This window comes from Primulina huaijiensis, chromosome 15 (genome assembly GCF_012295235.1).
Source record: "Primulina huaijiensis isolate GDHJ02 chromosome 15, ASM1229523v2, whole genome shotgun sequence".
Taxonomy (NCBI): domain Eukaryota; kingdom Viridiplantae; phylum Streptophyta; class Magnoliopsida; order Lamiales; family Gesneriaceae; genus Primulina; species Primulina huaijiensis.
In genome coordinates, this window is record NC_133320.1 from 4,365,707 (window position 1) to 4,393,307 (window position 27,601).

The window sequence follows — 27,601 nt, forward strand, 5'->3', positions numbered from 1 at the left end:
CTAAAAATTGGCAAGAATTGGAAAATACATTATTAAAATTAAAATTTTATAACATAAAATACTAAAATCGTATACATACCATAGACAAAAACTTGTATGAGACGATCTCACGGGTCGTATTTGTGAGACCGATCTTTTATTTGGGTCATCCATGAAAAAGTATTACTTTTTATGCTAAGAGTATTACTTTTTATTGTGAATATCGGTAGGATTGACCCGTCTCACAGATTAATATCCGTGAGACGATCTCACATGAGACTCACTCTATACCAAAACTATTAAAAAAAACATTTTTTTCTTAGCCGGTTTTGTATAGAGCCATATCTGCATGATAGTTACTGGATTGGGCTTCAGACTGGCCCATGTTTTTGTTATCACCAAGCCTGCAACCTTCTCTTCCATTATTCTCTCGCACGCACCCAAGCAATTTCGAAGAAACCCAAGGCCAAGTCTCACGTCGATTGCCTTCGCCGCCGTATCACCGGAGTCTTGCGAGTTTTATCAATTGCCTTCGCCGCTACGTCGTCGGAAACCCCTTTATTCGCTATCCATAGCCGCCATAGATGATGGCTTAGAATCGAGTAACTGACCCTTGCCCCGGAGTTCAGAGGTAAAAAAGATGAAAAATGAACTTACTTATCCGTCCCTGGTTTAGTTTAATTTTCCATCTAGTCCCATTCCTCTGCCTAATTTTCAATTCAAATCCTCTGGTTCTAATTTGTACAATGTTCTCGCAGTGAAAAATAGCAAATCATAAATCCAAATCGAGGCGCGAGGAAGGGAGCCAGAAGATCTCGTGCGAGTAATCCGAGGTAATCCCAGAGGGCGAAACATAACGTAGGTTCCTTGATAGTTTATAGATGACCAAAAACTGAATCTTAGTTCTTGAGTTCTTCAAATGCGATCTGTGTACATTTTTCACATGTGTGAATGAAGTTCTTGTGTTCTACAATTTTATTTCCAAAGATTTAACATTGGACTCGTTGGTCACAACACTGCAAAAAGGGGTTTTTTTCCCACTCGTCATTTATTTGTGCAACCAAAACACTATAATTTAATTGCCCTCGTTGACAGATTGATTGATCTTATTGTTCTCTGATTGGTGCGTTTGTTTAATTTTTTTGCATGTTTATTTTGATCGTTATTTTATTTTTTGTTTTTTAGGATTCTTTGATGGGTCTGAGCAAAATCGAAGTGAATTTAAGAAGGTTACTTGCAGCCACTCCACAACAACAAAATCAAGCAAAACTCTTGCATGTAAGCTCGCATTCCTCTCAATCCATTATTAGATAGGTCATCATAGCCTGATAGTTTGCACTTCTATCAATTGAGTTTCAAATATTTATGCTAAATCATTTAATATTAGCATTGATTCCTTTTGAAAATTTAGTTCTTATAACATGATATTCTGCCTTAATCTACTGAGCGATGTGTGGTGTTTGAGCTTCAAACCACCTTTGATATACTGTCCGAGTGCTCACATTTCAGTTTTGTTTTTGTTTTCATAATAACATGGAAGCAATTGAAGTTTTTTAAGCACCATTTTCTTTCTGTAGTATGTAGCCACTCTAAGAGAGCAATTGGAACAATTGGGAGAAGAAAGGGGTCCTGAAGGATTGCCAAGGTTGTTTGTTTTTCTCTTGGGATATATCTTATTACACATCACATTTTCTTGATGTCATTGTGTATGCAAAGGATTTGTAACTTCTAATTATGTGAGTTAGATTGTACTCTTATATTGGACTTATTTCATGTGTTATGATCAGAATTTTTTTACTCCTTCGTATAAGTGGTTGATAATTCTTGATTATGCATGACTCATGGATATGGCAATTTACGTCCGAAATAAGAGTTCGAGAGGTGGTGAATTTTAAAACAAATTATTTTAAGAGGTACCTAGAAGAATTGATCTGTCGTGGCTTTTTAATGAACTACTACCAACATCCGCATGTCTAAAAATTACTGTAGGATGATGGGATACTTCGTTGGAATCGGCATCAGTTCTATAAGAGCTGCCATTATGTCGTTGTTTGTACTGTGTATGCGCCAAATACTAAGAGGTGAGTGAAACACTCTCCATGGTAGGCTTCCTTAGGTGCTTGCTTCTGAAGAGGTGGGCAAAGTCGTGATCCCACATCTGCTTCCCAAGCAATTCGAAGAGACTAATAAACTTTAGGTGCTCTTTCACCAAGAAAGTTAGCATTTTGTTTTTGGGTTATGTTCTTAGATTTATGGCCTAGCAGTTTGATTGGTGTGGACTTTGTTAACAAAAATTATCCATGCTCTTCATTCAGAAAAATTAGATTTTATTATTGCTTCTTCCTTGATGTTAAACTTAAATTTGAATGCTTGCATTCCGTTGATTTTATTGTGGCTTCAATTCTAACTCTTCTTCCACACTATCTTGCAGAGTTTCAAAAGGTCAATTAAGAGAATATTCAGAGAAAGTTGAAGCTATAGCAGCAAAGTTAGCGGAACCTGAGGTGTATTCAGCGTGACTTGGTTCCTTGTATTTATTCCCCTTCAATAACTCTATGGAACATTGTGTGGGTATTTGAAATCTCAATGGAAGCTTGAAAATGCATGTTCTCAAATATGACGATATCATAAGATTTGTTAAATTTTAAATCCACAGCTGTTAGTTACAATCAATATACTGATAAATATTGACTACGATTCTTAATTTTGATGCATATTCCAACTAATAAACATAGTTTTATAGTATGATTACTCTCTTTTTACAACATTGACATATAAAGAAACTGCACACTGAAACCAATTGTGTTTATAAAGTTTGAACTCTTCCTGTTTATGTTAATAATTTCTGACTACTCTTCTTTACTTGGCAAGTCTGAGTCCAGTGTAGAGGTTCCTCAGCTACCTTCTCTGAAGACTGATACTGGTGAATCCCCTTCTAAATCAGAGGAAGAGAGTGTTTACACTCCCGGAGGACTGAGGAAGAGATTTGTGTGAGTGAAATGGGACATCTATGGTCATTGTTATATGTTTAATCTTTCTGAAGTGGATGGACGATGCAGGCCCCGATCAGAGCATAGGTCTCATGATACTGTTGAAGACAATAATTCAAGGTCGGTCAAATTGGATGCTGCAGCACAGAGTCATATTGAGAAACACAGGTATCTTTTCATTTTAGTATTTTTTGGTGATAAAGTGCCGTATATTTATGCAATTTACGTAACTAATATCTGAACTGTTACATTTGTTTGAGAACTTGTATCAAATATCAACGATTTAGCAACTGCACATCACCAATCATTGCAGAGTTATGCTGAGTATGCTTTCAAATATTGTCCCACTCCAACATTAAAAATTCACAATTACTCTAGCTTTTTCTTATATCCAGTAATTTGATTATGATAATTTTTTAAAATAAACCTTGACTGACTATTCCAGTGTTTGTTTGTGTGAACACTTTCTATTTTGTTGTGACTATTGTTCGGTTTGAATAAATAGGCCTAGGCACTTATGAATTCGAAGGTCATTCTGGTGTTCAGAATGCAAACAAGTTTTACAAGTCCAACAATATCTAGAACACGTCTTGATCAAAATCAATTGAGAGGAACACTAGGCCGGATTTATATTTTTTACTGGGTATTCTGGATGTCGTGGAAAATTATGCAATGGTGAGAAATGTTTTATTTAGGTAATCTGAGTCACAAATTTCAGTCTTATCTGATCTAGATTAATGGTTTGCCAGTGTCCGGCCTCCGTCCATGTTATACCTTTTTCTTGGTCTACTTTATCTGCTAGTTTTTAAAGTTCTAATAATTGGATCCATTTTAGAGCACTGTCCTTGTTGCAGATGTTTACCTGCAACTTATCATCTTATTGTTTTTCCATACAGAATACTTCAAGAAAATTTGACCGATGAAATGGTTCTTTTGGCGAGGCAACTTAAAGAGAGTGGTCTTGTGATGAGTCAATCCATCCAAAACACGGAGAAGGTGAGTTTGAAAATTTACTTGCTTGCCGTTCATTTCACCATTAGCCTTTGCAGAAAGCAATCTATTCTCTTTCACCCATGTACCGAAATTGTTATTAAGAGCTGTTCCATTTGATCCCCCCATGGATTTGTTTATAGCCCCTGGACATATACCACAGTCGGCCTGTGATTCACCAATTATAAAATTCACATCCACTTGGATCGACGGATTCATTTATATATTTGTCTGTAGATACTAGACTCAACAGAGAAACATATTGAACACAGCCTAGCAAGCACTGGACATGCAAATACTCGGGCTGTGGAGGTATACTCCCAGAGTTTGAAAACATCATGCTTCACGTGGCTACTGATGTTCGCAATGACATGTATTTTCATTATGGTTGTGTTACTTATTCGTATTACTTGAATCCTGTTCAACTTTATTTTGGCTGGTCTTCATAATCGTTTACGTTTTTAGATTTGATCTATTGTCTTGTCGTTTTTCATTTATATGTGGAAAATTAAATATCCAAAATAATGCATGTCATTCTTGGTTGAGGACACAATTTATACATGAGGGTGTCATATGAGACCGGACTGCGAAAAAATGTTATATCTTGGAATACTTGATGCACACCAGGAGGGAATGGGAACGCGATCTGTACCGCAGGGGCGGGGGCGGGTGCGGGTGCGTCTCCAGTTTTTCATTTAAATGTATATAGATATCAATTATTTGTATACAAAAAATATATTGGGTATATTCGGACGAAAACAAGTTCATGCAACTATATCATTGACAACTGAGTTACAAGGATGTAATCTAATTTTCAGAACTTAAGGTTTTGTTTGGATAAGTACTTAAAAAATGTTTTTATGTTTTTAGTATTTTATAAGTGAAAAAACTTAAAATATGTGCTTGGATAAGATTTTTGTAAAATGGTTTTTAAAAAGTTTTTTTTTTTTTTTGTTTTTAAAACAATTGAGGTATTTTTTTTATGTTTTTAGATATGGAGTTTATTGTAGAAATCAAAGCACATTACATTTTAACTGTAAAATATTAATTTTTTAATATTTGTTTAAATATATATTTGTTCTTAAAATAACATTTAAAATTTTTTATAAAAAAAATTATAAAAACTAAACATTTGTTGAAACGGAGCCTAAAGATTCACTAAAAAAAAAAAGTCAAAAGACAACGTTTTTTAACCGTTGTCGTAGGTCAAATAAAACCGTTTTTAAAGGTCATGTGGATAAAGGATGTGCTCAAAGACAACGGTTTTTAATCGTTGTCGTAGACGTCTAAAGACGACGGTGAAAAACCGTTGTCGTAGGTCTTGTAAAACCGTTGTTAAAGGTCCTGTGGTTAAGGGGTGCGCTCAAAGACAACGGTGAAAAACCGTTGTCGTACACGTCTAAAGACGACGGTGCAAAACCGTTGTCGTAGCATTGGAAAATCGTTGTTAAACTATATATTGGGACAGTTTTTATATGAAAACCGTCGTTAATTAGCGATGGTTTTTGCTGAAACCGTCGTTAATTAGCGACGGTTTTGGTATATAAATTTCGTCGTTAATGTTTTACGGAAAATAAAAAAAATATTTTTATAATTTAATAATTATAATAATAAAAAATTTAAATCTTTGTCATATAATAATAATATTTATAATTTTAACTCTGAAATTAATGTGTGGAAGAGAGAAAAATTTTGTGGAAGAGATAAAAAATTTCGTGTAGATAGAAAAATTTTGTGGAGGGAGAGAAAAATTTCGTGGGGCGGGAAATGTACAAGTGTGCCGATATTTATAGACAAATTGCAACGAGTTTTGCATAAACCGTCGCCATTTGCAATGGTTTTAGCTCAAACTGTCGCTATTAGCGACGGTTTTTATAAACCCATCGCTAATAACGACACATTTATAAAACCGTGGCGACCAGCGACGGTTTTTTAAAACTGTCGCATATTTTAAATTAGCGACGTTTGTACCGTCGCGAATTTAAATTTACAACGTTGAAACCCATAGCGACGGTTTAATACAACCGTCGCTAATTTGAATTAGCGACGGTTGTATCAAACCGTCGCAATGCTAATTTAAAATAGCGACGGTTGTTTTCAACTCGTCGCTAAATACCGATTTTTTAAAAAAATTTAGAACAATCACAACAGTTTTTTATAAAAAAACATTAAAAAACGACAACGTTTTACAAAACCGTTGTCGTAGTTCTACAAAAACCACAAGAAAGACAACGGTTTACACAAACCGTTGTTGTAGCCCAAAAAAACACATTCATAGACAACAGTTTTTAAAAAACCGTTGTCTTTAAGCGCGTTTTTATAGAATACGAAAATCGTTGTTAAATGAAAAAACACAACAGTTTTAATAAAAACCGTTGTCTTTGATGTGTTGTTGAATTAGTATTTTCTTGTAGTGATGGTATCAACACTCTCAAACAGCTTGAAGATCCTCCTTGTATGTAGATCTTGTAAGATAGAAGGAAAATCCGACGTTATTGTTCTAAAAATGATTGGTATTTGTTCTTGTTTATGGGTTTACATGTAAGAACGAATGCCTAATTTTGCATGGGTAACATCGAATTATACCAGATATAGTCGGGAACCTAGCTTTCACAGGATGACACGTGGCTTGACAAGTCTTCTTGTATCATTTTTTTGATTGTGGTAATGGGAGCCACTTTTGGTATAGAAAAAAGTTTAATTAAACTACTCCATAAATATTGTGGAAATACAAGACACACGTCAAATTTCTTAATTTCTGAAAATCCATTTCGAAACACACCCCCTATAGCTTTTGCTATACCGAAGAAAAATAACATTAATCTCCTTTCTCAAGTGTGCATGGATTGAAAAACAATAAAAAGGTCTATCTATCTATTTGGTTGGATGGATGGATGGGTGATAAATTGATGAAAAAGATTACATTTTTTGGTTTGGTAAGTTACACATTTTTCAATTTTGTCGGCCAATTCATAGTTTTAGAACGCTAATTTGATTGTTTCCACAAGAATGTTGATGTGGTAAAGGAAAATAATGACCGAAACACCAATATTTGCTTACATTACGTCGAATACTTTTGACATATCCGATGTCATGTCAATTGTGAACAAAATCAAATGTGAAAAACATATAAGTTATTGAGACAAAAAAATGTAATTATCCAGAAATTAATAAATAAGGTGACAGGCATACTAGGAAAAAATATATATTGTGAGATGACAGGGACCAACATGAATTAATGAGACTGATTGTTGACGTTTGCCCACTGTCTTCCTTTATCCCATACCATACTAATAAAACCTCTCTACTCTTTCACTAAAACATACCCTTTGCCAGCTTCTCATCTTCCCCAAAAAAATACCTCTTTTGTCTACCATTTTCCACCTGTACGTGGTGGGCTCTAAATGTTCGATTTTCTTGTCTTTGTGATTATATTCCATTTCTACGAATCTTTCTATATATATATATATATATATATGATACAAAAACTTAGCTAAATGAGCAAGCTCCAAGTATATATTATATTTTCTTGAAAAAAAAAGAAGCCCATATAACAAAATAAAAACTTTGAGGAGTTCTTTTTGGTCATCCCATTGATAAATGACTATTGTTGTAGACCAAAAGTTGGTGGATCAGTCATAAAAGTGTCCGGTATATATGGTACTGAAATGCCCAAGACTCGAGAGTCACGTGCAGTACGCACCCTTCCCCATTGTTAATTGATTATGCCGCGTGCATCAACCCCATTAATCCAACGATGCCATATTTTAGTTAATGAATTCCCTGATTTATTGGCTTTGAATGTACAATCCCAAGTTATCCAGTCCCGAAAATAGAAAGGCCATCATGCCACTGACACACAGCATTTGTTGGGAATATGCAAAAGAAACAGATGTTGGGACAAAAAAAAGGTTTTCATTCACTAAAAATTATGATGTGATCCCCTTTGTGTACAGAACTCAATGCCATTGCAAGTATTGACAGAGCCAAAGGTGCTTACACTACCAGTTTAGCCTCCCTTTGTGTTAGTATCCGTGGAAAAGAATGAATTTGATTTGATAGAATTTTCCTTAAATGTGCCTTCATGATAACAGATGAACTGTGTCTGTGGTACTCTTTTCTGTGTCCTCTTCTCTCCATTATATTCATATTTCTCTAAGTTGTCAAATGATATATATTTCTTTAACATTTGTGTTACTTAATTAACGTGCGTATAGTAGTACTTGTCATGTTCTTTTCGAATAAGTTTATATTCCTAACATCTTGACAGACAGTAGTTAACTCTTGATCTTGTTATGACCAACACCGGTGAAGGTTGTCAAACATAAAATACTTGATTTCGAATTCGATTCTTTCCCGATAAGTTACAGTTTTTCGGGACGTACGGTAAAGCTATATGATTTTAAATCTCCCTTTTCTTTCTTTTCTCGAAAGATGTTAATCGTAACTTGCATGGTATAGTGTCCTAGAATCATTAGTTTGGAGCAATATATGCTGTGTGTAAATCATAGCTACTGAAATTAATTAATCAGCTCTAGGAGCGTGTAGTACTGTTATAATTCATTGCATGCTTGCATCATATGTTGCAGAAATGGTTATTAATTGCTTTGCAAAATGTGTTCGAGAATTACTAGTACTGTCAGCTCCATTCTTAATTTGGTCATTACATTTATGGAACAACGTAGCCAAAGAATAATACTCATTGCAAATTATATGTAGTATCAAGATATTTAGGATTAACTGGCTAGCTCCGATCCCAAGGGCTCGATCGACACAAGATCCCCAAGTCTGGATGAGAAATTTGAAAATTTCTTATATAATTTTTCTAAAATACAAGTTTAATCCCTTGAGATACATTTATTCGTCCTATCTCGCCTTTCTCTCATCTTCATCCGGACAGTCCATTAATTAATTAGTAACTAAGCCGCTTGTCCTGTTATTTCTGATTTAATTGACTTGGAATTAAAGAGTTTCTCCAAAATGCATTGGCGCAATGTATACAAGAGAATTCTAGAGGGATGGTCAGACCATTTTACAAGTGACGTGCATTTGAACTAACAAAAAATTATAAGGCGTTCGAAATTATTATAGAACGTAAATGAAATTTATGTGGACGGATTAAGTTACAGAGAATCTAGGTAATTAGCAAGAACCAACTGGATGTCTAAATGAGAGAAGTAATTTAATTTCTGCAGTAGACAATAGAAATGCTACAAGTTAAACGATAACCGAAACACTGATAATTCTGATAGTTAAAGTGATGTAATATGATCATGCAACGTGACATCTCTGATCTACATCTGCATTAGTTCTTGAAGAAATCAATCTATACTTCATCTTCTTGTAATTAAATTCACACGTGCAGAAAATAAACATTATATTTACTCTTGGTAAATATTTAAGAATACCCAAGTCTAAGCTCCAAATCCAACTCCTCCTTTGAATCTTTGAGCAAACCCATGTTCAAGTCCAACTTAACAAACTCTTTCGCCTTCCAAACTCTACAATCCTTTCTTCTCGCAAAATCGAGAATCCCCCCAATATTGTTATTATTCTCACCGTGATCTCGCCCGTGACAATTCAAGAGCTCGTGCTTATGCTCGACACCGTGTGGAAGTGGAACCTTAAGGTCTTTGCTTAAAGAAGCTGAAGCTGGTGAGCTATAGTAAGGTGAAAAATTAGATGCAGCAGGTGATACTAACCAGGACGAAGAAGAAGAAAAAATAGGGTTTGGATTAGGGTTAGGGTTTGAGTTCAGATTATCCCGGGAATTAGGTGAGAGCCTCATTCTTGCCCTATCTCTTCTGTGGACATTCATGTGCCCTCCAAGAGCTTGAGCGGACTTGAACTCTTTCTTGCAGAAGCTGCAGCTGTAGTTTCTTTGAGGCCAAGAGAACCCGTACGCACGATCTTTTTCGAAGCTCAAGTTCGTGTTTTCCCAAGAATCCCTTAACCTCTGATCACAAGTACCCCACTTGAACTTATCCATTGATTTCACAGAAAAATGCTCCGTTCAAGATGAACCCTTTAGTTTTCTTGAAAAGTGGGAGTGAAAGTTAAAACATTCAGGCTATGTTTTGGTTCAGAAACTTATGAAAAGCTAGATGTACTGTACGTGGAGAAGCAAAAAGTAGCTTTATAGTGGGGAGATTGCCGGCCCGAGTTACATAATTACGTACATATTGCTGGATCATTAAAAAAAACAAAAAATAGAAGCTAATTTTAAATTTTTACAAAGAATTCCGTATACTTGTCATGGGGCCGTGCGTGTAATAAATTTGAATAAATCCAGCGTGGCATGCACAGGCACTAGATCGAGTCTAGAGTTGGTTGTTTCTGAAACTAGGGTTAGCTTAAAGAATAACTACAGAAGCTTTGGGTTGTTGCTTTATTGCCAAATGAAGGAGAAATTAATCTAGTGCACTCTGACATTATCATGTGCTTTTAAGCAGACTTTGAGGCATCACAGAATTATTAGCTTCTGATCTTTTTTCTGCTTCACTTTCTTATCAACAAAGTACTCCCTCCACTCCAAACATATATATCTATTAATCTAATTTTTTGCATTATATATATCTTTTCTAGCTATATTATATTAAAATTGTGCAGCACCATATTAAACGTTTGAATCATGATATAATTTAGAACTAGTTTTTTTCCCATCTAAGAGAAATGCTCCTTGCATATATATGTACGTCCGTCTACATCATCTGTTAATGTTTTCGAATCGTCATATTGGAATTATTGATGTATTTCTATTAGTTTATCGAAACAATAATATCTTTATTTTGATGATATTAAAAGTATTATTATTTTGCTGCTTACATATCTGTCTTATATATGTAGATGCGGCATGAAAGTAAGCCACTGGGATAATAGTATTTGAGTCCATTGCAACGATATTAATTAAATTATAATTGGATAAATTTATAGCCAAGTCGAGTCGACCGAGTCGAGAGCCAAAATAGAAAGGCTGAGGGCACTTGCTAGCTAGCTAGCTAGAAGGTTGTTACAACTAGGGATGGGCCGAATGGCACTGGGGCAGTCCCCATTCTCCGAATCCAAAACTCGTGATCTTCATCACTGTCTCGATCCCTTTTTTTTCTAATCGGGGATTTCCCATCCTCGTCCTCGCAGAGAATAAGTCCTCATGCTCTAATTTTTTATTTGGGGAATCCATGCACATTCCCACTCCAATAGTACATATTATCATTCCAGTGGAAATTTGAGTTTTCCTCGAACTCATCCCTGTTCTGGGCAGCACCCACGGGCTCCGAACCTGTCATCCATAGTTACAAACTGGAAATGATTGAAGAAAAAGAGGAGAAACAATTGACAAAATCAAAATCGATCCCTTCACCTTATAGCCAATATTTAGAAATCCCTTTGGAATTTCAGTCTCACATGATCCACTAACTTATTTCATTTTGAGTTATAATTCATTAATTTGTCAAACTTTGGTCTTGTTGCACTAACTTGAATTTTTTGTTTATTTTGATCAAATTGTTGACATGATATCGAAAACGTCCATCATCAATTTTCAGTGTCAGTTCACCATTTCTCGATGCTAGTCAGTACTCAGCGAAATAGGGATAAAAACCTAAAAAAATCAAAATTACTTCACGGAAACCGAACTTTAAATATTTAGTGAACCAAAATCTAAAACTAGACAAGTCAGTGGACAAAAAAGTTGTTTTTCACTAAAAAAAAGTCATTAACTAATTAGATTAGTTTGCTCATTATTAGCTTGTATACTTTAAACTACACGATAAGCTATTTCTAAAATCAAGTACTTAATTGAAAGTGTACAGATAGTAAGTGCGTATTAATTGTAATTGATATGTAGGTGGCCGGGCATGTGATTCCCTTGCCATTTGTACTGGGACGAACATACAGTGAATTTCTCCTAAGGGATCGATAACCATGAGGACTAGAAATGACTTCAAAATTTTATATATCTTTATCTTCATGTTATCATTCTTCTGCTTCTCGATTTAATATAATTTAACTATCAAGATATCATTTTGATGGCATAAAATTTTTAAATGATCATATTGATTAATGGAGTCATGACTTTTAAGCTCGCATAATTTATTGTAGAAAATTAATGAGCTTTTCATGTTTCAGAATAGTCTAATCCGTTTAGAGATGAATTTGCAGAAGGTAGTCTTGTTTTCCTAGCAAGCACCATGGGAAATCATTTTCGTAAAATCATGATTTGTCCATGTGAACACGTTCAAACCATTCGATAAAAAGCATATTATAAGCAATATTTCGAGATCACATTGATGTTTTTTACTCGCTAATATATGTATACATGATTTTGATACGGCGACGAGTGTAGAATTTTTTTAAGATATTTGATCAAAAAGAATTTATTTATAACTTGATCTACGCATATGAGTATATATTTTTATTGTGTTTGCTTTTTGTTGTTTTTTCTCAATCATCTATATGAAATTCTCTCACTGCTATACAAAAGATGCAAGTAAGGTTTCTGCACAAGCAACTTAAGTTTTTCCAAATAGAGGACAAAATCTCAATCCAACGGTGTAAAAATTTGAGGGGGAAATTAATTTGAGTTGTTCGAGTCCGATCAAGGCCATTAAGACATTGTCATGTGTGTGCAGCCTATACACCTTCTTTGTTTAAAAAATATTCTTCTGTGCCATTGGGCATTTGATTGTTCTGTCATGAGGCTTCGTACCTCTATGATCTTTGACTTTAGTCGAACTACATCTAGACTTTTGACTAGCGACTTATGGCGACCTGCCCAGAATGCCAAATCCACATGCCCTTAAGGATATTGTCCTAATAGTAATATAAAATTGTCCGATAGAACACATACCTATGATCGCAGAAAGAGATGAGGAGCACAAGAGCGCTAGCGTCTCCATGAAAAATTACTAAAATTTAATTATTATCACCAATAACACTATCCCATGTTACAAACAATAGAACAAACAACCCCTGAAAACATGCTGTCAAAACCAATCAAAGAACAAAAACAGAGCTATATACCCAATTGTAACGAGTAAGACAAAAATATTTCCATTCCTCCATTGAAGTTCCTTATCAGTACTTTTTTTTCTAATTGCATTAGCTGTGAGTCTTAAAACTTTAAGATTTGTAGTATGACTCGGGACTATCTTCATCTTTGGCCGACCCCCCTCACTCATCAGCAACTTTGCGAATTGTTATCATTTGCGACGGACCTTTGCTTCAATTAGTCATCTGAAAGATCAATAGCAGAAAAATATGCATGGGCCAGTAGAAATAACATAATGAAATTTATTTTGATGTATATCTTCAAAATCTCAACTCACGTTTGATCTGTCACAAACAAGTACACAACTGAGTAAATATCAGCAGAATCTGCAAAGTAAGCCAGCATAAGCTATCTACATGTCGAGTTACTTCCGCAAAGCATAGATCTAGAGTCCAAGCACATTGACTGTAGGAATTATTGCAGTAAGGAAATGCTTACATTGAAATTTGTTGACGTACAACCTCGAGGGACAGAGAAACAGTCCACTTTCCGCAACTCTTCTAGATGAAGGACTATTTCCTGAATTTAGTAATCGATCCTTTTACATCCAAAGCAAGTTAGATCTCAGTGTGTCTCAACTCTCTATAGTAGCAGATGTTATTTCCACTATACTTGTTGAGAATGACAATGTCTTGTTCATTTCACCAACAAATCCGTTGCCCCACATCATATCAGGAGACTTGAAATGTGCAGGAGGTACATTTGATGTACCGTTCTGAGAAAGACTCATAATCGATTCAAGCACCACTCTCTGCACAAAGGAATCACTCCCTTCATCCTCTTTGTTTGACAATATCTCCCTATTTAAATCGTCAAGATTCTCTACTTCGATTTTTCCCTTTTCAGGACACAAGCCATTTGGCATGTCATCAACTCTTCTACAACAATAAACTTGACACAAGTTTTTCAAAGATTCCGAGATGTAAAGCTTTTCATCCTCGTAGTTAACTCGGGCAGATATTGAATTTGTCAGAGTACATGGACTGTATTCAACATGGGATATATCATGATTCGGAACTTTTAAAATTTCTCGGTGTGGATCATCTACCGATGATTCATAAAGAAAAGCATTTACACCCAGTTCTAACTCAGTTTTCAAGGCTTGCAATTCATCTTCCTTCTCAGCTAGGAGATCATTGGTTCTTTCCAATTCCTCACTCACATACTCTGCTTGCTCCTCCAATACTCTTAAATATTGCAAGGCTTCCATACGAAATGCAGCCTTCTGCTCCTGCAATCTTGTGATCATGGCCATTGCCTGATTCGCAGCAATAGCAGCAGCATTTCTTTCTTCTTCCAACTCCCTGAATAAAATATCCACGCATCTTCGATATTTTTCCACCTCTCTTTTTAGCCGATCAACAGTACTTTCACCTTCAGCACCATAGAAACTAATTTCATCCAAGGATTCGTAACTAGAGCCCACGAGTGACAATGAAAATGGAAGCCAGTGAAATCTACACTCATAGTTTTCTCTAGATTCATTGTGTTGATAGTGAGTGTTATGTCCATTATTGTTAAATGATGACCCTGTGACAGAGATTGGTTCCAGAGAATTCACATCGTCTCTGATTTTTACAGCGTCGTGGAGAAAAATTGGCTGGACCACACTCTGACCTGAAATGGACTCATTCTTTATACTGTGAGACAGAGTTAAAGGCTCGCTCAGATCTGTATCATTTGAATATGAAGAACAAACTTTATCAAAAGAACTTCCAGCAGCAGCTTCTGTATGCTTGGTAGCAACTGTGTTTTCATTTTCACTGGTTTCAAAAACATCAATTGCTGCCAAACAATTTCACAAGTTAAATATTTTAAGAGATCAACTAGGATACTTGAAAGGATAATGTTTATAAACTTGCAGACTAACATTTTTACACAGAGACAAATAACATTCACACTAACGCAAATTATGAGGTAGGAGGAGGATTTGGTGCTTACATTTCTGTGGTATTGGTACCATGTTGTCCAATGAAGGAACATCATACAATGAAAGGAGCTCGGATACGAAAGGAAGGGCCGGCGTGTGAAGGAGAGAAGTATTGCATTTGGAAGTCTCTGCGACTCCAACATCATGTTTAAGATCATAATTTAAGATCGTCATATCTGCTCTCAAACATGAACAAGGCCCCAGATAGGACTCTGCCCAATCAACATTCCCCGGACCACATTCCTTGAAGGCATCCAATGCGGAAGAAATGACATTCATAGAATCTTTAGAATCAACCAGGTTAGGCTGATCAAGAACCGAAGGCTTCACTTCAAAACCTTTATGACTCCATTTATCTAATGCCACATTATTAACAGGTGTTTCAGGTCGACTTCTGCTGAGACAAGAATCCTCTCCATTCTTACTACCATATTTTTGGCAATAACAAAGATTTCTACTATCATCATCCTCATAGTGATCCACCAATTCAGAATCCGAGGATCTTTTCGACTTGGCATAGCCAACATGAGGAGAGAAATGATCAAAACTATCAATAGCACATCCTTCACACATCCCATGACTATCAGCGAGATTACAATGCACAGAACAAGATACTAAAGAAGAAATCTCCTCTCTGTGATTTTTACATAAAAGGTTCCAGTAACCTCCGGGCTTGGCTTTTTCAAGAACACGATCAAGCCTTGAGCACAGCATACAAGGTGAATTCAGCTCACAATATCGAGCAAATTTTTCGGCCAAACAACTTAACAATGCAATCATGAACAACAATAATATTAAGAACCATTCACAAGCTGCAGATGACAAGGAGTTAAAAAATCCAGGCGATTTTCCCTTTCTAGTATATATAATCTCAGCAGCCATGGTGACCATATACTCGAGAAACAACACAAAATTCCCCCGAAATCAAATGTAATATCCCTTTTTGAAGTTGCAAAAGCTAAACAAGACACGGACGAAAAGAATCCAAATCACTAGATTACACAAAAATGATCAGTCAAAAAAAAAGTATCCCACTTCGCATCATTCCACATTCGCTGTTTTTAAATCAGTAATACCCAAATTCTCGAAACAAATAAGAATTCCAACTAAAAACACACGAGAACCCTAAATCCAATAGAATTTATCCAACGCGATAACCCATTTTTCAGACAGCTCACTCATCAACTGAACAAACAAGAATTGACAGCAATGCACATCGCGAGAAACGATTCCGACTGGGCAAGACGGTAGATTTGGCTCAACAAAGAATTCGGAAATGAAAAATTTACGATGAAGAAAGCAAATTGAGAAACGAGAAGAGCCGAAAGAAGATTGAGATTATTTATTAATAAAAACACCAAAAAGTTGCTTTCTCTCGTAATGTTGGTGAAATTGAGAGTATAAACTCTTGAATGAAATTACAATTCAGTCCTTTTGGTGAAATTGAAATCAAAAGATTTTTTTACCGTTTGGTATAATTTAATATAGAATCCGATATTTCATCTCATATTTAAGATTTTGATGTTAAATAATTTAATATAAAATCTTATATTTCGTCTCATATTTAAGATTATGATGTTAAATAGATATTTATTGGCTAATCGATACCAAAAATTCCATTAGGTCAGTATGCGCTTGGATTATTGATATATTTGATCTGGAAAAGAATTTGTCTTTATAGTTGTTCAATTTGATATTGAGTTCATTTGAAATTAACTTTAATTTTGTTTATTTAAGTTATTAAATATTCATCCATCCAAAGACGACATAGTATAATATGAAATATACATCATTTATATAATAAAATAATGATTACTTATATATAATTTAGTAAAATGGCAAAAAGACATAATTCTATTACATGTCTTTAACTTTTACTAAAAGGACGATGTTTTTACCATCATTTGGGGTCATTATTGGAGCACGATTGTCTTTGCATAAAATATTTATTTAATGTAACTATTTTTTATAATAAAATTTTAATAAGTAGAAGAAAAGTTGATGGAAATTAAGATTATTAAAAGGATAAATGTGGTGGAAGTAATTATAATAAGTAGAGGGAAAATATATAGAAAATTATAGCAAAATAAAACACACATATATATATATATATATCACAAAAATTCTCGTGGTACGATCTCATGGATCAATTTTGTGAGACAGATTTTCTATTTAAGTCATCAATGAAAAAAATATTACTTTTTGTTGTAGATACGAGCATGATTGACATTTTCACGAATAAAGATATGTGAGACCGTCTCACAAGATATCGACTCTATATATATGTGTGTGTGTTTTGATATGTTGCTCACACACCGTACACACTTATCTGAGCACCGATGATTTGACACTCACCTATTATATTTACAATTTTAATATGTTTTATTACATCAAATAGATGAGTATCATCTCATTGGTGCTCAAATAAATATATATGATAGATATGCATTATATCAAAACTATAGATTCTTAATTAATTTGGCCAACATGACATATTATTTTGCGTGTTATGAAACAATTATTATTTTGATACTTACACACACAAAAATATAAAGAAATAATTTTTTTTTAATGAAATCGATCATATAAATGTTGGTGTTTAATAAATTCCAGATTTTTTTTATGGTATTCTCGTCTATAATTTATTTTATTTTGGAAAAAAAAAAAACATGAAAATGACATTAAAAAAAATATATCGTTGACGAAAATTTCTTTGCGTATTTTAGTTCTGAAGTTTTACGCATCACTTGCTACGTATGGGATTAAGCCAATGCCTGAAATCGTTGTCCAATAAATGAACACACGATGGACCAAATTTTAGATGGTTGGTCAAATTATCTGTCAGTTGAATATTGAACATTATTGTTTCTTTTATTTATTAATTTTTTATGATTCTAAAAATTCTAGCTTCTGGGATTCCAAAATTTTAAATAATATAACATAGTTTATTTATTATTTATTTTAATTTTTTAACCATAACTTATATTATTCAATACTATCAAAATTACTAGGTTCGTCATTGGTTATTTAGGGATGACAAAAGAATGAGTTTGGAGTAGCTTTGGCAAAATCTGATATCCGACCCGTCCCTTGAGCACTTAGAAAATAAAAAAGTGTAAAAAGTAATTAATAATTAATTTTTTACCCCAACTTTATATTAATAATATTTAAAATATATATTATCACAAGTTAAAATCTATCAATTTTATTTAATCAAAATAAAATATGTAATTATATATTTTATATTAAATGTATAATAATAAATAAAGTTAATTCAATCTTAAAATATTATAAAACAAAATTCTGAATAAGATATTTATTATTTAATATAAAAAAAATGTAGTTTTATTATTAATAATATATAAACATATATATATTTGGCAAAAACTTGTGTGAGACGGTCTCATGGGTCGTATTTTGTGAGACAGATCTCTTATTTGAGTCATCCATGAAAAAGTATTACTTATTATGCTAAGAGTATTACTTTTTATTGTGAATATCGGTAGGATTGACCCGTCCCACAAATAAAGATTCGTGAGACCGTCTCACAAATAAAAATTCGTGAGATGGTCTCACAAGAGACCTATTCTATATATTTATATGAATATAATTGTGAGGTTGAGTCTGATTAAATCTGAGATTCGTCTTGGACCCGCTTGAGATCCGTTCAATCGGGTCTAAACCCGTCTCATCGGAACGGATTTATGTATACATAGAAAATAGGTTAGATGTATTTGTCGCTCCTTTGTATCAAAAGTTAATACCAATGAAAGATGCCCATGTGCATGATGAACCTTATGATATTTAATATCAATATATTAATATAAAATTATTATTTTTTTATTTGTGGGACTACCTATATATTAAATAGAAATTTATTTATTTCTTTTTTTGTGGGACCTACCCTTATTTAAATGATACTATGTATCAAAGTGGTTGGAGGGGAAAAAAGCTTGAATCATGGTAAATGTACCATTTCACATGCTCATTTCCATCAACAAAATTCTTAAAATTTTACTATATTTAGTAGAAACATTTGAAATAAATATATTAAACCTATATGAAATATAACAAGAATTTATAAATGAACTTAACAGCCAAACATTTGTTTCTCCCTTATGCTTCGTTTAAATCAATAGATCTCAGTGGATTTGATTTCAAATTCAAATTCGTCAAAGGTTTGGACAAAAATGAGAGAATAAGAAATCCTTCCGTTGAAAGAAAATCAAATTCGAATTCTACTCTTTAAAGAATTAAAAATTTTTTTATCCGGACATCTCTTCCCAAATCCAAATGCATTCTTTCAAACGTCGTGTTATCGAAATATACATGAAAATGTATTTGCTCTTAGAGTACATAAACTTGTGTGAGACGGTATCACGGATCGTATTTTGTGAGACATATCTCTTATTTGGTTCATCCATGAAAAAATATTACTTTTTATGCTAGGAGTATTACATTTTATTGTGAATATTGGTAGGGTTGACTCGTCTGACAGATAAAGATTCGTGAGACCGTCTCACAAGAGACCTAATCAAATTTGTGTATATATGGAAAAGTGTAAATACATTAACTTGATTAAAAAAGTAAAAAATATATATAACTTCTAAAAACAAAACGATTATGAATTTCAAATTTGACCGTTTATTAAAGTATTATGAGGTAATCATAAAAAATAAAGGATTGATATAAGAATGTTGTGGAAATAATTTTAGTTCGTGACATTTTCAATTTTGAAGTTGGGCCAAGTTTAATCGTATTCAAGCCTGTTTGTGGAAGCCCGTTATTTTGGGCCAATTACACGTAGTCTTAAGACCACTGGACTCTCATACCTAAACCCATTGTAATACATCAATGAGCTAAATTTGTTTAATATCATGTTACATTTTAACTTTGTTTATTTTTTTTAAAAAAAAAAAAACAGAAGCTTAATTAGTTGTGTTTTGGATGTTTTGTGAGAAAAATCTAGGAATTATTTTGAAAAAATAGAATATGTTTTTATTTGAGAAGATATCAAATCATTTTGAAATTATAATTTATGTAAAAACAGAGAATGTTTAGAAAATGATATAAATTTTTAATTAAACGTAAAGGTAATATTGAAAAAGATAGATAATTTTCACAATGAAAATTATTAAGAAAAAAATAATTCAAATTCATAATATTCTAATTTCATGATTCAATTCATCATGATAATTATTTAGTTTCATCTTTTTTGTATATTAAAATCATGAATTACAAAAGTTTGTATTGTCGAATTAATATTATTGTTTATATTTGTAATTGGATTATTATATCAATATTCGTTAAGTGAATTTGAAAACTTTTTTCATTGTCATCACTAATTGAGACTAAGGATTAAAAGTAATAATAGGAGACGAAAATTTAAGGAAGGCATAATCTTGAAAACTTAAAAACGGTCATTGAAGTGCGAGGATGAACTTTTTTCATACAAGGAAGGAACTCAAAATCTGTTGATGCTTTAAAAATGCCAATAACCCAAGTTTTGCACTAAAACTCAACCTGAGTGTTCCTTCGTCTCGCCCTTGATCGAGCTATATGCACAGGAACAATTTAAGTCAAACGACCAGACATCTTTTAGTTAGACACAGCGGCTTGAAAGAATCTTGGCTAAGGCCTTGATGAAGATTTTATGCATTGGCCGAATGTGATGGCAACCTCAGATGGTTATGTTCGCCTTCATACGTAACTATGAGCATAGAAGGATCATCCAAGCATCTTTCGACATGTTTTCTTGCAGGACATCCTCTCATACTACTGCATTTATAGTAACCCCTGCGCGATTTCACGACCAAGAAACTCATTCAATCGTGTGTTCTTGATTAATTGCATAAACAGAAGGATGAGGATACAAGGGTGAGATTTTAATCAACACACACTAAAACATCAAACAATAAAGATACGCACGTGGCATGCATGTGAATATGGTATTTATTCTGATACTACCCTATTACACGTTTAACTCATTCGGATAAGCAGATTGTCACAGCATAGTCAGCCGAGGGATTTACAATTATGCATTTCTTATCCCATCAAATGTAATTACCAGTGTATGTAGTATGCAAGTTTTGTCACCAAGTAATTCTAACAAACTAATTTTCTATACAACCATGAAAATCTAATAACAATAAGACCAATATATCCTTCCAGATTCAATATGGTTGCCCTTCAAAATCAATGCATCAATTTTTAATACCGTATCATAACTCGAGCCCATATCAATCTCTGTCATTTAACTACTAATTAATGGTCAGTGAGAAAATTACAAATTAAATTTCGTGGGCAAGAATTATTTAAGTTTAAACTGACTAATGCTATGGTTCTGTTTAGGTTATTCCTCAATCTGAGAACCACAAATGATATCCTAGCAGATTTCCACAACACAAAAAATGAGTTCTACACCAACATGGAGTCCATCAAATGCAGAGCGGTAAAATTAAATGCAGAAACATGCATTCTATTCAATATCGCAAAATGAGTAAAGGAATCAAAATTACCTAGGGTAAGGAGAACCTTTGATTGGTTTCTGTCCATATTTTCTCCAAGAATACTCGTCAGGGGGGATATCAGCTACCTTGTTGCTTATGGCGGGTACTTTGATCGATCTTTTTACCCGGTGTTTCCTGTTTACGTGTGAAAGATTGAAACGAAGACAGAACTATCATGAATGATAAATCATATGATAAATGAAAGCAACAACAAACAAGTTTAAAGCAACCACCTCTTCTTAGAGCAATGACATCTGCCACTGCCTCCACATTTCACACTTCCATCCCCTCCCATTCCTGTGCACCTTCTCTTGTGATGATACAAGCTTTGATCCATAGTCTGAGCCGGAGCCGCCCCCGTCAGATGAAAACCACTCAGATCCAAATCGGCAACAGTCCCATCTACGCTCAATGAGGAAATGAAAGACCTAGCAGATGACATGGTAGGGGTGCAAGTAGAGCTATCAAAATTCAAACTAATGCCACTGTCGCTACGCCTATATATTATATCAGCTTGCTGCATCAACTGCTGCTGCTGTTGCTGGAGAAAATAATAACTCTGTACTGGTGATTTCTGGGCAAGCTGCAGATGATTCTTGCCTTGTGAGCTCAATTCTAAGCAAGGGTTCCCAAATGTGATGGACCGGTTACAGTACAAACCGGTTTCTTGATGTGAATTGGTCTCAATTGGATTGATCTGAACGAAACTCTGGGGCTTATCGGTTGTTCTACATATTGGACTTTCCAGTAAGATATTTTGGGGATAAGGAGTGTGATTTTTTTTGGATTTCCTAACTCTAGCATGACCAGTACTAGATTTTAGAAGTGAAACAACTTTGTTGAATTTTAAGACAGCCTCCCCCGTTTGTTCTACAAAAATCCTATACTGATTCTGATCTCGGGGCGGCTGAGTTAAGAGATTAATCAGTTTATAGCAACTTTCAACAGCTGCACTGTTTGATTTAACAACCTCGTCCATTTTCACTCCCTTTATACAAATATATATTAAGCAAAAAAAGAAACCAAGCCCTAAAATCCCAAATTCAATAAATCTTCAGCCATCCACAAGAGGCAAAAACTTAACAAATACGTAAAACCTCCATATTTGGCAACCTACAAACACATAAATAGCCATCACAAGCTCAAAATAGATTCATTCCAGGAGCAGAACAACACGACATAAACTGAGGCATATGGAAAATCTGCCAACGAAAAAAATAACCCAGATAAAATAAGCTCCAAACAGGATCAGACAACAAAAAAAAAGCTGAAACAGACTGAAATTTGGACCTTGAGATTGACTGTTGGCGGAAAATGCTGTCAACCCAAAACTCTTTCAACCTCCATAAGGATTTAGCAAAAGCAGGATAGGAAGCTGCAATGTTTTGATTTCTCAATGAACTGACAAAACCCAAGAACCCAAGAGAAGTAGTAAGCATTTAATTATACCCCTTGCAAACAATAGCATGATATACAAATTGTGATTCTATAGAGAGAGAAACAAAACATCTTAGAGAGAGAGAGTATATGGGATAGTTGGAGATGGGCAGGTGGCTTGAGAGACGTAGCGTATTTTTATTGCTTTGCAAAACTAACCTGCGCACATGAAACAAAATCTTACAAGGTTATATTAATTTTTTTTATAAATTATTAGTTTTCCCTAAAATAATCGAGATAGATTGTAATTCATCTGACACCAAAATCTCAAATTTAAAACAAAATTTTCTAGACCAATTGTTTCAATTTCCTCCTCGAACTAAAAAAAAATTCAATTCACTGCTCATAATTTATCAACTCAGGCGCATTTTAGCAACAAGATTCACCAAGGGACCTATTCACGAAATTCGAGAGAGAATCCTGTTCTGCATTCACCAATAAAAAATTACCACGTGTAAAATATAGGCGTCTTTTTTTTTTCGGTATTTATACATAAATATTTAAAAAAAATAATATTCAAATAAAAATTTAAATAATAATAGAAAGCAATTCGCATGTGTTCCCCTGATTTTAAATTATATTATTATCATTAGTTATAATTATTAATAAAATAAAAAGCTTATATGCTATGATCTAGAGCTTGAAAATGAAAATTAATCAATCAAAATTTTATGTTATATTTAAATTTTGTACATACTCCTGACATTATGATTTTACTAAAAAAACAACGTACGAGAGTTATTCTATTAGAAATAAATTTTAAATTGGTATTTTACTAATTGAATTATTATCTAATTCACTTAAATACATAGATATTAATATTTGAAAACAAAAAATCAATTTTAGTTTTGTATATATTGGTCTGTGATATTTTTAGTAATGCGTGTTTCGTTTAATTAAGTATAGTCTTATGATTACGTCATTTTAATCATTTTTTTCGAAATAATATAATTAAATGATCAATTTTATTGTTAAATATTTGTAATTACAAGGTTAAAAAAATTATCGAAATATCCCCGACATTGTAATTATAAATTTTAACAAATATATTAGTCATTTAGTTATATGATTTTGACGAAAATGATTATAATCGATTCAACTAAATATACGTGACTAGAAATGTCACATATCAATACATATAGAACTGAAATCGAAATTTTGCCATATTTGAAATCGATTACAAATCGAGACATGACTAATGTGTTCATCACAAATGTAGTAAGTGCTAAATTTCACGTAATCACGTTGGAGAGATTAATTAGTTCATTTAACAAATGGCAAAATCCACTATGACAGTACAATCCTCAACCCCACATCATGCTATACAAAACAAATCATAATCACTTTTCTAGAAGATAAATATGAACTTAGTCAATGTGATTAGTGGATAAATCTTATTTTAAACTAATCCAAATTCATACACTAAAGAATTATTATTTGTGAGTGCTCTTTTTATGTACGCATGTTTTGATTAGGGACAAAAAAATTATGTGAGACGGGTCATATTTTGTGAGACAGATCTTTTATTTGGGTCGTCCATGAAAAAATATTACTTTTTATGCTAAGAGTATTACTTTTTATTGTGAATATTGATAAGAATGATCCGTGTCATAGATAAAGATTCGTAACACCGTGTCACAAGAGACATACTCTTGATTAGATTGTCCCATATTATTTTATACCATCGTTCATCTCTTGTATAAATTGATATTACATACACACACAATAATTTTATATATAGGGGGAAAAATATATTTGTGTTTTCAAATTAGTAACAGAAGGAAAAATATTATATTCGATGGGTCTATATAAATAAAATGGTTTAAATAAAAAAATATTAAATGTTTGATTCATCCAAATGCATGCAACACAATAACATGATATGATTGGCCATTGAATTCCATTAACCGAGCACTAAACAAACACCTTTTTTCTTGTTTAATGAATGAAACGTGGAAGTGACGGAAAGAAAATAATACAGAAAGCACGAGGAAATCTTGAAAACCATATGAAAAGGCAAAAATTTTAGAATGAACTAATTAACATAAAATCCAGGGAATAACTTCAAGATTTGAGCAAGATTCATTTGTAAATCGTGACAAAAACTCATTTTGTCTAATTGGGATGATGAAATTCGCCAGCTTTTCCTAAAAAAATTTAGATAAGAAAGAAATATTATTGCTTCCTTCCCCTTCCCTTTTTGGTTGGCTGTGCCTCTACTTGTTCTTTTCCACCAACTTCAGATATATCAGCTGCAGAAAAGTACAGTTTATGATAAGAAACCTAATAAAAAAATATCAACGGAAAACATCCTCTTTTTAACCCTTTATGATCCAACCCAAGGTTTCAACTGTGCCGGTAGTTTGATAGATTTTGAATGAAGTAAATAGCTAATTTTTCAAGAAAATTACATATAACATTTTCCAACGTTTTCCATTGACAGACGATGTTCAAGATGAAGTAAGCCGTATCCAGCGAGACAATAACTTGGTGTAAACAATACCTTCAGGTCCACGAGCCATCAGAGTAAAAAATATATTATTGAGCTTCTCCATCTTTTTAGCATCCTGCGCTTGGTCGGTCTTAAATTTGATGCACTGATACAATGGAAAGAAGTTATCAAGAACTGCAAAATTATCCACGGTTTGGAATTTCTCGGAGTCTGTTTTACTCAATTTATAAAATATTTAAACATCTGATAAGATATTTAGGAATTTGCACGATGTCTGCAAGTGTTTCTGAATTTATTTTAAAAAAACTTTTGTGATGTTTAAAACGTTTTACTGAGATGCCTTATATTTTTTAAGGTTCTATAATTTTTATTCAAAATAAATCAATGTTTAACTTTATATCTCAAATTATCCACCGGTCTTCTCCCACGCTATTTTTTTCCTCCTCAACACACTAGAATTGTTCTCCACTCTAAACTTTTCCTTCTCCGACGATAAAATGTTGATTTTAAAATAAGATATAGAACTTATAATAGCAAAATTTTGATACGTGATAAGTACGAATCTAATCTCAAAATTTTCATATCCCTTAACAGCATAATACGACAATGAGTGGCACAAACACATAAATCTATACGAAGAAATACATCCAATCTTGAGCAACTTTTAGCTTCAACACCAAACACCTCATGAAGGTGGCTGAACTGCTAAACCAACGAGCATTACAATCTTTAACCTCAATCTATTTTAGACAAAGCTGAGAAGAAATTACATTGTTTCTCTCCTACTAATGGAAATAATTAAAACTTCATATCCCTGATTAACCATATCAAAAGTAGATTTCCCTGGTAAGGGAAAGGCTCAAAATGCATTCTTTCTCATGTCACAAAATTTCATCATCTATTTAGATTGAAGGATCTGAAATTCATTTTCATACTCTAAATTCATATTTCTTGTTTGGGTATTTTTGAATTCCATGAATTTCAATTTCCTTTACCATTTTATGCGTTTGTGTACAATGTTATAATGGAATTCAAATCCTTCTAAAATTAAGTTTGAAATAATCTCTAAAATCCTTCTCTTGCATACAAATCCTCGCATCAAAACCCAACTTAGCAGTGCACCTGGAGTCTGGAGACACCTAGGTGTACTAACATGGAAGAGGCCCATGCCTTAGCTGAGGTACATCTCAGGTGTGCTTCCTTGGTTGTATTATTATTATGACTAGTTTTCCTCACAAAAAATATCTACCTATCCTCCAGTGGTGGTGGTGGTGGTGGTGGTGGTGGTGGATATATCATATATATGATGCATCATCACCCACCCCCAAACAGCATCCCTCATTTTTCAAAAGCTCGCCTCCTGCCACCCTAGATAACTATGGTCTAATCATCAAGTAAAATGTTTTATTTTTGTTGGCAAGAAACACAAAAACCTCGCCCCAGCTGAATTTCAAAGTCCTTCCAGCCAAGAAGGAATGGAGAGTTATAAAATTTCAAAATCAAGTATAAATGCGTTTGAAATAACACAAACAGCACGAAAAAAATCATAATAAAACCCAAAAATTGATCACTTCTTGCATAACTCCACACATATAGAAGTCAGAGAGAAACAAGAAATTGGAGCAATCATTTACAACGGGAGATAAATAACCTAATCAGAATCGCACAATGAGATTACAATCATACCACTTTATCGTCGGTGACTTTCAGAACCAATTTACCATCGCAATGTCTGTACTTCATCACATAACGAGTCTACGACAGCGAAGGAAACAACCCAATCAGAATCGCACAATGAGTCAGCCCAAAACAAAACGGAGAACTAAAGAAGTAAAAATAGAAATTTAATTCAACGAAATTACTTTTTCGGGATCGGAGCGAAACAACTGGATGGATTTTTCAAGAAAATCATCCCAAGATGCGATGTACACCATTCTGGTTAATCTGATCTCCGAACTGTGAGCAGTATGCGTCGATTGAGTAGTTGCTTCAGTATAAAATTGAGAGAACCCGCGGAACCCCAAAATATATCGGGGGAATTTATTCTAGGTTTTTGGACCTTATTAAGGGTTCTTTTTAATTTTTTCCTTCTAAACGACGTCGTTTTTACCTTGTAATTTGCAAACAAAACTGTTTCGCATGCAACACCAACTTGAGTGTGAATTTTGTGTATCGAAATGTAATATAATGAATGTTTGATTATGATTGAAGAAAAATAGCCGTAATCTTCTACCTTTTTTTTTATAAATAAATAAAATTATAACA

General features: G+C 33.5%; 5 protein-coding genes across 14 annotated transcripts; 1 reads left to right on the forward strand and 4 right to left on the reverse strand.

Moving 5' to 3' along the window:
- Positions 1–378: 378 nt before the first annotated feature.
- On the forward strand, positions 379–4,456 carry LOC140958482 (uncharacterized). Of its 5 annotated transcripts, none has more exons than XM_073415935.1 (9): positions 379–610; positions 738–812; positions 1,165–1,257; positions 1,557–1,624; positions 2,411–2,483; positions 2,851–2,969; positions 3,039–3,137; positions 3,866–3,965; positions 4,197–4,456. In XM_073415935.1, the coding sequence occupies exons 3-9, from the start codon at positions 1,174–1,176 to the stop codon at positions 4,371–4,373; spliced, it is 720 nt and encodes a 239-aa protein (XP_073272036.1). In that variant the 5' UTR covers positions 379–610; positions 738–812; positions 1,165–1,173; the 3' UTR covers positions 4,374–4,456. The 5 variants fall into 5 exon arrangements, with proteins under 5 accessions (XP_073272036.1, XP_073272039.1, XP_073272037.1 ...); XM_073415938.1 differs by having other exon boundaries at positions 3,057–3,137; XM_073415936.1 differs by having other exon boundaries at positions 738–802.
- Positions 4,457–9,202: 4,746 nt separating this feature from the next.
- On the reverse strand, positions 9,203–10,043 carry LOC140958278 (transcriptional regulator SUPERMAN-like). The gene has a single exon (XM_073415666.1). It carries the CDS (start codon positions 9,946–9,948, stop codon positions 9,358–9,360), a length of 591 nt encoding a protein of 196 aa, XP_073271767.1. The 5' UTR covers positions 9,949–10,043; the 3' UTR covers positions 9,203–9,357.
- A 2,962-nt stretch (positions 10,044–13,005) lies between these two features.
- Positions 13,006–16,305, reverse strand: LOC140959651 (probable myosin-binding protein 5). 5 transcript variants are annotated; one of them, XM_073417588.1, is made up of 4 exons: positions 14,950–16,305; positions 13,447–14,793; positions 13,286–13,334; positions 13,006–13,193 (listed from the first exon to the last, which is right to left on the reverse strand). In XM_073417588.1, exons 1-2 carry the CDS (start codon positions 15,827–15,829, stop codon positions 13,583–13,585), a joined length of 2,091 nt encoding a protein of 696 aa, XP_073273689.1. In that variant the 5' UTR covers positions 15,830–16,305; the 3' UTR covers positions 13,006–13,193; positions 13,286–13,334; positions 13,447–13,582. The 5 variants fall into 5 exon arrangements, with proteins under 5 accessions (XP_073273689.1, XP_073273688.1, XP_073273690.1 ...); XM_073417587.1 differs by having other exon boundaries at positions 13,286–13,393; XM_073417589.1 differs by lacking the exon at positions 13,286–13,334.
- A 3,991-nt stretch (positions 16,306–20,296) lies between these two features.
- Positions 20,297–23,001, reverse strand: LOC140960115 (probable WRKY transcription factor 21). 2 transcript variants are annotated; one of them, XM_073418259.1, is made up of 4 exons: positions 22,738–23,001; positions 21,681–22,560; positions 21,457–21,582; positions 20,297–20,734 (listed from the first exon to the last, which is right to left on the reverse strand). In XM_073418259.1, the coding sequence occupies exons 2-4, from the start codon at positions 22,424–22,426 to the stop codon at positions 20,590–20,592; spliced, it is 1,017 nt and encodes a 338-aa protein (XP_073274360.1). In that variant the 5' UTR covers positions 22,427–22,560; positions 22,738–23,001; the 3' UTR covers positions 20,297–20,589. The 2 variants fall into 2 exon arrangements, with proteins under 2 accessions (XP_073274360.1, XP_073274359.1); XM_073418258.1 differs by having other exon boundaries at positions 21,681–22,649.
- A 1,892-nt stretch (positions 23,002–24,893) lies between these two features.
- Positions 24,894–27,441, reverse strand: LOC140958605 (signal recognition particle 9 kDa protein). Its single transcript, XM_073416116.1, has 4 exons — positions 27,199–27,441; positions 27,023–27,091; positions 25,388–25,481; positions 24,894–25,136 (listed from the first exon to the last, which is right to left on the reverse strand). Exons 1-4 carry the CDS (start codon positions 27,268–27,270, stop codon positions 25,060–25,062), a joined length of 312 nt encoding a protein of 103 aa, XP_073272217.1. The 5' UTR covers positions 27,271–27,441; the 3' UTR covers positions 24,894–25,059.
- Between the last annotated feature and the right edge of the window lie 160 nt (positions 27,442–27,601).

Bases quoted from the DNA above. Each gene is read 5' to 3' on its own strand.
- LOC140958482 (XM_073415935.1), top strand. From the start codon at position 1,174: ATGGGTCTGAGCAAAATCGAAGTGAATTTAAGAAGGTTACTTGCAGCC. The intron at 1,625-2,410 runs GTTGTTTGTTTT...ACTATCTTGCAG, and splicing joins GGTCCTGAAGGATTGCCAAG to AGTTTCAAAAGGTCAATTAA. The intron at 2,484-2,850 runs GTGTATTCAGCG...TTACTTGGCAAG, and splicing joins CAAAGTTAGCGGAACCTGAG to TCTGAGTCCAGTGTAGAGGT.
- LOC140958278 (XM_073415666.1), bottom strand. From the start codon at position 9,948: ATGGATAAGTTCAAGTGGGGTACTTGTGATCAGAGGTTAAGGGATTCT.
- LOC140959651 (XM_073417589.1), bottom strand. From the start codon at position 15,829: ATGGTCACCATGGCTGCTGAGATTATATATACTAGAAAGGGAAAATCG. The intron at 14,794-14,949 runs GTAAGCACCAAA...ATTGTTTGGCAG, and splicing joins GGTACCAATACCACAGAAAT to CAATTGATGTTTTTGAAACC.
- LOC140960115 (XM_073418259.1), bottom strand. From the start codon at position 22,426: ATGGACGAGGTTGTTAAATCAAACAGTGCAGCTGTTGAAAGTTGCTAT. The intron at 21,583-21,680 runs GTGGTTGCTTTA...ACACGTAAACAG, and splicing joins TGTCATTGCTCTAAGAAGAG to GAAACACCGGGTAAAAAGAT. The intron at 20,735-21,456 runs GTAATTTTGATT...GAAATCGCGCAG, and splicing joins AAAGGTTCTCCTTACCCTAG to GGGTTACTATAAATGCAGTA.
- LOC140958605 (XM_073416116.1), bottom strand. From the start codon at position 27,270: ATGGTGTACATCGCATCTTGGGATGATTTTCTTGAAAAATCCATCCAG. The intron at 27,092-27,198 runs GTAATTTCGTTG...TCGCTGTCGTAG, and splicing joins TTCGCTCCGATCCCGAAAAA to ACTCGTTATGTGATGAAGTA. The intron at 25,137-25,387 runs GTATTGTTTACA...ACTTTTCTGCAG, and splicing joins GATGGCTCGTGGACCTGAAG to CTGATATATCTGAAGTTGGT.